The following is a 12,625-nucleotide window of genomic DNA, read 5'->3' on the forward strand; positions in this document are numbered from 1 at the left end:
TTTTTGGTTTCTTGAGACAGGGTTTCTCTGTAGCTTTGGAGCCTGCCCTGGAACTCTCTCTGTAGGCCAGACTGGCCTTGAACTCACGGAGATCTGCCTGCCTCTGCCTCCCGAGTGCACGACCACCACCTAGCTAAGGTGTATTCTTAAGACTTCATTAAAGCTCTGCAACCCACATCAAATTAACTTGCAAGTTGTCTGTTTTATGCACTAGTAAAACATATAAAAGAGCTCCCAGAATGCACCCTGCACAGCGCCCCAGCTATATCTCTCTTAGATAAGGACAACTATAAAGTTCTGTCAATGAACACTTTAAAAATTGTTGATTTGTACACAGAAAAAAAAAAAAGTCTTTCATACTCATCCCCAGGAGAGAAAAACAATCCCTGTGTTAGTTCAGAGTTCCTCCCAAGTCAGAAGCAAACGGAACAGTGACATCTTCATGTTTACTTGAAGCAGAGGTCAAGAGTGGTGGGATTAAGCATATAAACTAAAAAAAAAAAAAAAAAAAAAAAAACCAGGTGGTGGCGGTGACACAAACCTTTAGCCCCCCACTTGTGGGGGTCATAGGTGTATCTTTGAGTTTGAGGCCAGCCAAACTCACAGAGTGAGTTCCAGGACAGCCAAAGCAACACAGAGAGACCCTGACTCAAAATACATACATACATACATACATACATACATTCATACATACATACATTCATACCTACATACATACATATATACATACAAAAAAAGCAAAAAAACAAAACAACAAAAAAAAACAGCAACTGGATCAGAGTGAGGTGAAGCAGGCTCTTGCCATCTGCCAGTCTTACCTGAACTCTATGGCAATTTTGTCAGCATTGGACAAAACAAAATACTGAATAGTTTTTTGGCCTCCAGGTTAACCTAGGAACTGATAGCATAGACACTCACCATGACTTCACATAACTGGAGGTTTCTCTCCTGCCCACCAGTTCCCAAAGAGCCACTCTGAGGCTTAATACAAATTACAGGCTTTTTGACCGATAGCTCAGGCTTCTTACTGGCTAGCTCTACATATAAATGAATCCAATTCTAATAATCTGTGTATTACCACATGCCCTGTGCCTTACCAGAAATGCTCTAGCATCTCACTCCTCTGGTGGCTGCTCAGGTGTCTTCCCAACTCCGTCTTCTTTCTCCCTCACTCTCGGCTTGGATTTCTTGTCTATCTATATTCTGCCCTGCCATAGGTCAAATCAGCTTCTTTATTAACCAATGGTAATAAAACATATTCACAGCATACAGAGAGGCATCCCATATCAACTTCAAGAATGTACAATCATCCTGGTGTGGTGATGGATCTCTGTGAGGTCAGCCTGGTCTACATGAGTTTCAGAGCAGCCAAGGATTCCTAGTGAGACCCTGTCTCAAAACAATAACAACAAAAAGATATGATCCAAGATGGGGCGGCATGCCTTAGAGTCTAAAGTTAAAGCTATGAATGCAGAGGATCCCCACAGTGTGACACGGGGGGGAGCCTGCCTAATCCAAAACGTGGGGTGATCCCACACTGGAGAATCTGAACTGAAGTGAGGCCACATGTGGAAAATGGCACTCCCAACCTCACAGAGCAGGTCACTGTCACTATTGAAAATACTGTCTGAAATCACTTCAGGGGCTGAGAATGCATCTTGGCTGGTTGAGTGCTTGCCGCCATGTATGAGGCCCCGTGTTTCTTTCCCAGCACCACGTAACTAGACATGGTAGCACATGCCTAGAATCGCAGCACTGGAAAGTGAAGCCAGGAAGGTGAGAAAGTCAAGGTCATCCTCATGTAGCCTGGGCTACACGAGTCTACTTCAAACAACAAACAAACCTAAATGGACCATAGGACGTGGGTCCAAGGGAGTGAAAAACACAAATGAACTTCATAATCTAGCCTAGCTATCCTCCAAATATCTCACTGCTTATGTGAAGATACACATTTAAAAAAAAAAAAAAAAAAAAAAAAACTAAGATGAAGGGCTGGCGAGATAGTTTAAATGGCTAAAAGCACTTGCCCACAAGCCTTATGACTTATATTCAGCCTCTGGAATTCATTTTAGAGAGAATCTACTCCACAAACTCATCCTTTGTTCTCTCTCTCTTTTTTTTTTTTTTTTTTTTTTTTTTTTTTGGTTTTTCGAGACAGGGTTTCTCTGTAGCTTTGGAGCCTGTCCTGAAACTCCCTTTATAGACCAGGTTGGCCTCGAACTCACAGAGATCCGCCTGCCTCTGCCTCCCAAGGGCTGGGATTAAAGGCATGTGCCACTACCACTTGGCTCATCCTTTGTTCTCAGTGTGAATGCCATGGTGTGCTGGCACATATCTCTCTCTTTCTCTCTCTCTCTCTCTCTCTCTCTCTCTCTCTCTCTCTCTCTCTCTCTCTCTCTCTCTCACACACACACACACACACACATACACACACACTAAAATTTAAATTTTTTAAATAAAAGCCCTTCTGCTGTAGACATTTCCGAAAAGAAGCACCGCTATGTCTCAAGCTATTTAAACTACCTGCGAAGGTTCATTTTCAACTGTCAGCTTGTCAAAGCCTTGAATGACCTGGGAAGACAGTCTCAGTGAGGGTTTGTCTAGGTCAGGTTGGCCTCTGGGCACATCTGTGTTGAGATGGCCTTGGTTGAATTGATGTGGGAAGAAGACCCAGCCCACTGTAGGTGTTACCATTCCCTAGGAAGGGAACTCTAAACTGTATCAGTTCAAAAGTGTCAAGGCCACCAAATTTAGAAAATTGCTTAATAGAAAAAAAAATGGAAACCTTGTATAATCCTTCATTTGGGTAACAGGGCACTGTTCTTGGCATCTGGTTTGTCAACATTTCCCCCTGTGCAACCTTGGGAGCATGAGAGCTGTACCTTGCAAAAGTCTGCCTCCTCGGTAGAGGTGAAGGGCTAGGGCTGCTTCCAGGTTCTCGGCCGCGATGAGATCGGCAACATCAGATGGGCTTTCAAAGTCAAAGGCATCTCTCAGAACGCACATGTGGCCCGCAGCTTCTAGGTGGTCCCTTAATGGAGAAACAGAGAGAGGGAAAGGCTGGTTAAGGCTTTAGAGTCAGTCTGGACTGAAACAGACATGGAAGCTGGAGATGGTGGCAGCAGCCTTCCATTCCCCAGCCTGCAAGAGACCTCAGACTGTGGGAGATCAAGGCCAATGTAGTCACAACTCTGAGTGGCACAGGACTACCTCAAAGCTCTGTCTGCCCTCTCTAATTCCACCGGTTCCTTCTTCGCTGCCCTCCACTCGAGATGCTGCCTGAAATGCATCTTCTAACTGCTGTCACTCATCTCGTTTAGATTTCTTTTTTTTTTTTTGTCATTTTATATATATGAGGGTTTTGCCTACATGGTGTGTCTATGCACCACATAAAATACCAGTGCCTTCGGAGGTCGGAAGGCATCTGATCCACTAGAACTGGAGTTCTAGGTGATGGAGAGCTGCCATGTGGGTATTGGGAGCCAAATCCAGGTCCTCTGCAGGAGCCACCAATGCTCTTAACCACGGAGCCTCCTCTCCAGACCCTGTCACTCATTTCTTGAAGAAATATTTCTTAGCTTTTTTTAAGATATATTTATTTCTACATAATTTATTTATTTATACAGAGTTCTGTCTGTCTGTACGCTTGCTGGCCAGAAAAGGGCACCAGATCTCATTACAGGTGGCTGTAAGCCACCATGTGGTTGCTGGGAATTGAACTCAGGACCTCTAGAAGAGCAGGCAGTGCTCTTAACCTCTGAGCCGTCTCTCCAGCCCTTGAAGGAATATTTCTGCAGCTACTGCTCGCCTTAGCCTAAGAGTTGGCGTCCTACGTGCTTGGTGCAGAAATGAGGAGCTACTCTTCCATCTCCTGAAAGCTGTAGGAAGTGAGAAGCTGCTGGCAAATGGGAACGAGTCTAAAATCTACTGGAGAATGAGTGCCTGAGAAATCGATGACCTCTGCGGAATCCATATGGAAGAAAGGGGAAGGGGGCCTTGTCACGGGTAATGAGAGTCATGATAACAAGTTGTTCTCCAACTCCTAAACGTCCTTTAAACTGCCTTGTGGCATTCGCTGCATGAGCTCATAAACATTCTAAATAAAAAAATGTTTAATCTTAATACTCTGAGGACTGAAATTTTGCCCTGGTGGCTTGCTGACTTATAATACTTTTAAATTGCTTTGTCCTTATTCCTTCTGTCAAATAATAACTCGATTCAATAATAAATTCACAAAGTGCCTATTATGCCTAAGGAATTGTGGTTTTCTTTCCTAGCAAAAGGTTTTTTTTTAAAAAAGAAGCTAATATATATATATATATATATATATATATATATATATATATATATATAGAGAGAGAGAGAGAGAGAGAGAGAGAGAGAGAGAGAGAAACTTTAATAAATGGTCCATGATCTCTGTGAAGAGGGAACCAATTGCATATTAATGACTGAAGATTAGAAACCACTCCGTCCACCTCCCAACAATAGCCCAATACCTTTTAAAGATTTATTTGTATGATTTTTTAAAATTATGCCTATATGTGTGCATCTGCACCATATACATGCAGTACCCACAGATGCCAGAAGAGGGCATCAGACGCACTAGAACTGCAGCTACAGGTGGCTGTGAGCCACTGTGTGGATGCTGGGAACTGAACTCATGCCCTCTGCAAGAGCATTATGCACTCTTAACTCCGGAGCCATCTCCACAGTCTCTACAGCCCTCTTCTTCTCCCTGTGAATAGCAACGCTTAATTGCTTCCGTGTGTCACAGGGGAGAATTTCCATGATCAACGATGCCCGTGTTTACAGAAAATGAAAGCAGCATAAGGAAATTAAAGGCAGACATGGTACTGCATGCCTGGCATGGCAGAACCAATGAGGCTGACGCAAGAGGGTCTCTGTGAGTTTGAGATCCATCTGGACTAAATAGCGCCTTTCGGGGCAGAGGTGACCACGTCACAAAACAATGACAAAAATAAAGGATGGGGATATATCTAGGAGAATAACACTTGCCTAACATGCATAAGGCCCTGGAGCCCATCCCCTGAATTATGCACTTCTTTTTTTATATATTTTAGATTGATTTCGTGTGTATGAGTGTTTTGCCTGCATGTATGTACACCATATGCATGCAGTGCTCTCAGAGGTCCAAAGAGGCCATTGGGTCCTCTGGAACTGGAATGACAGATGGTTCTGAGTCACCATGTGGGTGCTGGGAACTGAACCTGGGCCCTCTGCTAGAGCAACCCAGGCTCTTTTGCCTCTGAGCTATCTCTCCAGCACCATGGATTACTCTTAAAGGGTGGATTTTGTGGTGTGGCAAGGGTCTCAGATGGGAAAGGAAGGAGTATTTCTGCAGGAAGCCTTCCCAGACGCTGTGGAGCACAGGACAAGTCCTTGTCCCAGGTTGTCATCACCTGCGTTTCTCAATCAGAGGCTCACATATAACTAGGTAACACTTTGTGCATCTACGTGCCAGAACCTTCTTCCAAATGGCCATGCTTGGTTCTGACAGGTACGCACAGTTCTGGTGGCTTGGCTGCAGGCTTCAGGAATACAAGGGCTGCAAGGGCCAGTGTTGCTATGTGAGGACCCACTTTGTCTTTGATACCCATTTGCCAAATGCCTAAATACTGACTAACTTCCAATACGTGTTACTTAGGGCAGAAAGATAAAATAGTCTCTTTCCCCACGCTTCCCAGGCACCCATGATTCCCTGAGTCTGTGTTGTGGTTTGGGTGTGAGATATTCCTCAGAAGGTCATGTGTTGAAGGTATGTGCGCGTGTGTTTTTGTGTGTGTGTTACAGCGTGTGGAGTCTTTGGGTGGGGACTGATTCATGGAGGCACTGATGTTACTGATGGACCAATCTATGGATCCTAGCTTAGTGGATTTGGAGGAGGGCCAAGCCCTCCTCACTCAGGTCTGAAACCTTCATCCACAATTCTGCTTTCCTCCTTGGACCTCCCTCAGGTATTTTGTCTCAGCTTTCTAAGTGTGTTCCTCTAGAGCAAAACACACACACACACACACACACACACACAAAAAAAAAAAGTGAAAACTTCCCTTTCTGGATTCTTCAAAAAGTTTTCCTACCCAAAGGCCTGGCATTTGCAGCAGAACTCAGAAGGCAAGCGACAGTTGTCTGGGGGAAGGAAAAGTGACTCCTGGCTGCAGGGGACATCTTCCCCGGGAGGCTTCAGATTGCTCCCTTTCCCTAAGGTACCTCATCACAAGGTTTAGCAAAAAAAAACAAACATGTTTTGCTCACTAGCTTGCCCTGGGTGAGTTAAGAGCAGCTGCCACCCACTGCGCAAAGTCCAGCTCTCCCTGTGACAATTCTGGGGCAACATTCTCCGCCCTATGCCAATCTGACCCTAACAGTGTGTGCTCCTGAGAGCCGAGTGTACTCGGCACTTGGCAGAATTTCCCAGATGCCCTCAGGAGAGCCATAAACACTGTGCTCATCGGGGGAACTGGACAGTATGATTTCAAACAAAGGTCAAGAAACTTTCAGCGGTGGGATGTGAGGGCACACACCTACAAACCAATCACTCAAGACGTAGGTGTAGAAGGACCAGAAGTTCAAGGTCTTGCCTAGCACGGGCCAGACCTACGCCCACTGTGGGGTGGGGAGCTGGAGTTACAGTTGATTGTGAGCTTCCTGCTGTGGGTGTTGGGAGCCGAACCTCAGTCCTCTGGAACAGGAGCAAGCGCTGTTAGCTGCGGAGTCATCTCTCCAACTTCATCTTTTTTTTTTTCTTCAGAGGCTCCTTATGTAACCCTGACTGGCCTGAAACTCACTTAAGTAAACCAGCTGGTCTTGAACCTTCAGAGATCTGCCTTCTCCCACACCCAGTTCATTTGTTTGTTGTTTGTTTGTTTATAGGCAGGGTCTCCAGTAGCCTCCACTGGCCTTGAGCTCATTACAAAGCAGAGAATTACCATAAACTTCTTGTTCTTAGGTTTCCGTATTCAAAGCGCTGAGCTCACAGACGAGGACCCCCATGTCCATTTGGTACAATGCTGAGGACAGAACCCAAGGCCTAAAGCCTGCTAAGCAAGCATTCTGTGAACCGAACCACAAGCTCCCCACCAACCCAGTCACGAGTACTCTTCTGAGTCACAAGCTCTCTACCAACCGAGGCACAAGCTCTCTGCCATAGGATCTACGAGCATCCTACCAACTGGGCCAAGTCAGCAGCCCCCATTGCTTAAACACAGAATACCTCAGATTCAATCTCTCCTACCTGCCGTCATAAAGCTGTCACTACCTTCCTTGCGTGGCTCTTCTTGGCCTTTTATGACAAGAGTCCTTCCTACATCTCCTGCCTTATCCCCAGCCCTGACGACAACAGGTTAGTCACTACTGACACCTTAATGTTAGAGAAACAGAAAAATGGCACCCCCATGTCAGGCCTCTGAAGCTGACTGCCTCTACTCCTGCCTCCTGCTCTATTTCTCGTGCAAAGCAAGCAAAGGATAACAAAATGCTGAATTTCTTTTTCAGGGTGGTCATAGAAATCTGAGCCTCCCACCCCACCCCAAACCAATGACAAAACCTGAAAATTCCACCCCCATGCTCCTGAAACTGGCCATAAAGAAACCCTCTGCCTACAGCATATAAATGTACTGAAGTTCCTGTTATGCCCACCTCATGAACTCCCCAGGGACCACCAGGAGTTTGAGTTCGTATGCAAAAGCAATCTTGTACTGTCTGTCCGTTTCAACACAGCGGTTGCAACGATCAGGGAGCGCACTGAGCTCAGCTATGGCAGGGCTTCTAAGGAGTAAAGGATGGGGGGGGGTAGGAAAATTTTGGATTCAGATAGAGGTTGAACTCCTGACTGAGCAGGAGTGAGGTAACAGAAGTCCGGTCAAACAGGGATCAGTATTGGTGTTGTTGTAAGGAAACTGGTAACCTATGTACAAGCTATAAAAGCTATTCTTAATGTTCTGGAGCATCTGGTACTTGTGTGTCTCAGTTCTGATTGGTCCCCCACAGGATACAGTTTGCGGCTTTTCCTGGTTATTGTGAGGAAAATATTGAGGCCTAGTCCCAATATTATTACTCTGCTGCCTGTCATGGTTGCAGTGATGTCAAGTTAGGCCTCTTTAGTTCAAGACAAAAGTCACACCTCGGGGTCTGGAAAAATGGCTCGGTGGATTTGAATTAAGACTGCTTGTTGCCTAAGCATATGAATCCAAGTTCACATCCCCAGCACCCATGCTAAAAAGAGGGGTTCAAGCACAAACTTTCTGTAACACCTATGTCTGGAGGCTCACAGCCACCTGTAAACCAGATCCAGGGGACCCAGTGACCCGCTTCTGGCCTCTTTGTGACTCTATACTGACATATCCCTACAGACACATACAAGTACACACAATTAAAAATATTAAAATATATTTTTTTTTAGCCAGGTATAGAAGCACACACCTTTAATCCCAGCACTTGGGAGCCAGAAGCAGGTGGATCTCTGAGTTTGAGACCAGCCTGGTCTACAAAGCAAGTTCCAGGATAGCTAGGCCTATACAGAGAAACCCTGTCTTGAAAAACAAACAAAGCAAAAATTATACCCATATGTGTGTGTACGTATGTAACATGTTAAAGTTTCTATGTCTCCTTTAATTGGCTTATTGAGAACAGGTTGTTGCTTATTGAGGGTTCACATTGTGATCCTCAAGTCTCATAACAGCATGACGGATGAATAGGCCTTTGTCATAGCCCATTGTGCCTGACTTTGGAACCGTCCAATGTCACTAGGAATCATTTACAGCCATTCACTGTTCTGTGAGTCTACACCTTCATCCCAGGGCAATGTGAGCTTCTCTAAGCCCACCAAGGCCTCCCCCAAATCATTTAGGAATCCCCTTAGGAAAGGTACACATTCTCCATGGCCTTCCCCTGTAGAAAGGGGCGCACACACTTCTGAGTTAACAAGCAATTATGCTTTGTGACAGCCTCCTTGCACATAATAATTCATTTATCGACGATCAGTTCGCTCCGGAGAACCTTGGACCTTTTCCCGCCCACAGAGTCAAATGTTAGCTAACATGTGCTTAATGTTTAAATGCTAATCTTAAACACAATCTGTTCTTCCCACCATGTGCACAAGGCAGCTGGATGGCTTTTACCAACTTTCTATATCTTTTTTTTGTTTTGTTTTTTTTGGGGGGTTTTTTTGGGGGGGGTTTTCGAGACAAGGTTTCTCTGTGGTTTTGGAGCCTGTCCTGGAACTAGCTCTTGTAGACCAGGCTGGTCTCGAACTCACAGAGATCCGCCTGCCTCTGCCTCCCGAGTGCTGGGATTAAAGGCGTGCACCACCACCGCCCGGCCCAACTTTCTATATCTTGAACAGCTCAAGTTTGCACTGACCTCAGGACCTGTGTTATTAGTCCTTCCAGACCTAGCTTCCCAGATCTGGGTGAATGCCTCCCCTCTGGTCTTAGATTGCATGCTCCTTCTACAAAGAGCATAGCCTGGACCTTATGGCATGAAGGACCCCCTCCAACACAAAGGTCATAGTATTTTGTTTTTGAGATAGGATCTTAAGTAGCTGTCTGACCTGGAACTTAAGTAGCTGTCTGACCAAGGAGGATGGCCTTGACTTTCTGATCCTGCTGCCTTCACCTCCCAAGAGCTGGGATTATAGGCATGTACCACAATACCTGGTTTATACGGTGCTGGAATTAGAACCCAGAGATTCAAGTATGCTTGCTTGGCAAACATTCTACCAACTTGGCCACACTCCCAGCCTGGTTTTAGCTGCCTGACAGCACCAATCACCCTCTGGAATGATTGACTTCTCTGTTTGTTCTTCTTGTGTCTCTTCCACTGCAAAGAGCTCTGTCTAAAACCTGCCCACAGAGAGCCCAATGAGTGACTGAACTAGACGGAGGGGAGACGCACACAATTCGAACCCTGTCTCTTCTCCAGGAAACTTCAGGAAAGCATCCACCCTCCATTGGTTGTTCACTGCGATCTTGAGAGGAACTGTAACATTTTCAAGCTGAAAGTGGTCTGTGAGGGCTGGAGTAGCCTCAACGGCTCTGTCCCAAGATGACGCAACAGACCCACAGAGGAGGAAGCCATTGGGAAATTCCGTGAAGCAGGTGAAGGGAGAGAGGGAGATAGAGGAGCGGGGAGCAAGCTAACTTCTAGGCCGAGTGAGTACATAAGCATCTATCTCCCACTAATACTGACCAAGCCCTGCTTGATCCAGGCAATCGCATGGCCAGAGAATGGACCCTCCTTCCCTGCCTTGTCCTGGCTCCGGCTTCCATCCCAGGTAAACAAACAAAGCAAAAGGACCTAACAAGATAAGCTGAGCATTCGGAAGAGAATCAAATGGAAGGTGCGGGCGGGGAACAGCTGCAGCAGAATATGGACCCTGCATCCCTGCACGTGCTGGACCATCCACCAGGCCTTTCTCCAACCATGTAGATCTACCTTTCACCAGGACTCTGCTTTTCTCCAGCCACGTGGGTGCCCCCTTCGCATCCCAGGCCAGTCTGCCCAAACCCCATCTCTGCACCGAGGCCTTTGCGGATCCTTTGAGTCTTCCCCCAACCCCGCCAGCGCTGGCCCAGGCTGCCCCTTTTCCGCACCCTAGGGACACTCACAATAGCCAGACAGGGTAGCGGCAGCTGGGTTAAAAGCGGCAGCCCCCGCGCGGCACCTGCGCCCATGGCCCAGCCGTTTGTGCACGCGCAGCTCCGGCGCCCGGCCCAGCCCGGTATCCCCAAGCGAGGGATGCTCAGGCCCCGAAACATACCGCAGGCGCTCGGCGGTGATCGCGTTGCCGGTGTGTGGCCGCAGCACCGCCAGGAACAGGAGCCGCATGTCGCTACCGCCAAGGACTGAGCCACCAGGCCCGGGGCCTCAGCGGGGTCCGGGTGGACTCGGTCCCGCCCGCCACTCCCAGGCGGAGCGGCAGGTTCAGAAGCAGAAAGGAGAAAGGGAAAGGGGGAAGGAAAAGGGGAAAGATAGGGAAGGGAGGAGAGGAGAGGGGAGAGGGAGGGGTCAAGAAGGGAAGGGAGGAGTGGCGGGAGAAGGGAGGGCTGGGGACCTGAGGGGACCTGAGGAGACTAGCGGGTGGGGAGGGGTCACGAGCCCAGGTGTCAGGCATCCACGAGCTCAGGAAGGTGAGGGGTATCCACTGTTCCGGAGACCCACACACAGGTAGCCTGTGTCTCCTCCCATGGTGTCCATGAGTGGGTTCCCACATGCAATGTGATGGCTAGGAGACTGAGACTGCCCTCCCCACCACACCAGGACCAGGTGGGAAGTGGGGTGCAAGCCCAAATGCGGAGATGATGTTCGAGACTCACTCTTTGAGGGGACCCTGGACTCTGAAGCCTTAGGCCAGGCAGTTCATCCTATTTTAGACCCTGGCATCCCTGGACTAAGTTCAGTGAACTTCCAGAAGAAGAGAGGACCGCTTATGGAGCCAGGTTTCAGGGGTGCAGTTAACAGTTCCAGCAATACCGAGACTGAGGCAGGAGGATTGCTGCCGCAAGATTCTGAGGAACGGAGGGGAAAGGCGACCTCTGGTAGTCCAGGATTTCTTGTTTGCTAGTCTGTTATTCTGCACACGGAGCCACAACCCCAGGCCCAGAAAGGCAGCTTTTAGGGAACCATGGTGTGAAGCTAGGATGTGGGGCGCCCAGCTGAGAGTCTCTTACACTAAGTTGACCTGAGCAGGAAGCAGGAAGTGTGGGACAAGACAGAGCCCTCTGACAACATAACTTTTGGGTGAATTCATGGTGTTTCACAAACACGTGTGCAGTATTTAAAGCTGAGCAATATTATAGAACCAATATTTTAAACTTAATAACCCCTGAAATCAGCTTCTTCCCACCCTCAAAAACCCCCTAATAGCTTCAAAGGGGAAAGGGTAGGTGCCTAGGTGTTAGTGTGTAATCCTCCCGGTCGAGCTCTTCAACACGCTGACCTCTGGTTTGCCATTGGACAAAGCCTGCCCTGCAGGAGACAGTGGCACCAATTGTCCTGCCTTTCCACAGGGAGGGAGCAAGGGAAGGTTTTTGCATTTATTTTTTATGAAGTTACCCGTTTCTTCCCTCTCCTCATTAAAGGCTTCTGGGACTTGATTTTTTCTTTCTTTTCTAACTTTCCTTTTAAAAATTTTTATTGGTGTATGTGTGTGTGTGTGTGTGTGTGTGTGTGTGTGTGTGTGTGTGTGTGTTTAGGTGCCTTCAGAGGCCAGAAGTGGGTATCAAATCCTTTTAAACTGTAGTTACAAGTTGTTACAAACTGTCTGATGTGGGTTCTGGGACTCAAAGTCAGGTTCATAGACTCCCAGACTTTATCTTTGAATCTGGAAATCAATCATCACATTCATATTCCAGGCAGCAGGAGGAAGGGAAAAAATGATGCCCTCAGAATACGGTATTTCTTTCTAGTTTTTTGTTTGGTTGTTTTTGTTAGTTTGTTTGAGACAGGGTTTCTACATGTAGCTTTGGAGTCTGCCCTGGAACTAGCTCTGTAGACCAGGCTGGCCTCAAACTCACAGAGATCGACCTGCCTCTACCTCCCGAGTTCTGGGATTAAAAACAAGCACCACCACCGCCTGCTTTAAAGCCGTGTTTTTAAAAGGTGGTTG

The 12,625-nt window shown here is 47.2% G+C and overlaps 1 protein-coding gene across 1 annotated transcript in view; it reads right to left on the minus strand.

Annotated features, from left to right (window-relative positions):
- Glt1d1 (glycosyltransferase 1 domain containing 1) overlaps positions 1-11,070 on the minus strand; it is a 74,724-nt gene extending 63,654 nt beyond the window's left edge. The window contains 2 exon segments of the mRNA XM_057764488.1: positions 2,883-3,031; positions 10,778-11,070. Coding sequence (XP_057620471.1) covers positions 2,883-3,031; positions 10,778-10,845 — 217 coding nt within the window. The 5' untranslated portion in view covers positions 10,846-11,070.
- Between the last annotated feature and the right edge of the window lie 1,555 nt (positions 11,071-12,625).

The sequence above is a fragment of the Chionomys nivalis genome, chromosome 3, assembly GCF_950005125.1.
Source record: "Chionomys nivalis chromosome 3, mChiNiv1.1, whole genome shotgun sequence".
Lineage (NCBI taxonomy): Eukaryota > Metazoa > Chordata > Mammalia > Rodentia > Cricetidae > Chionomys > Chionomys nivalis.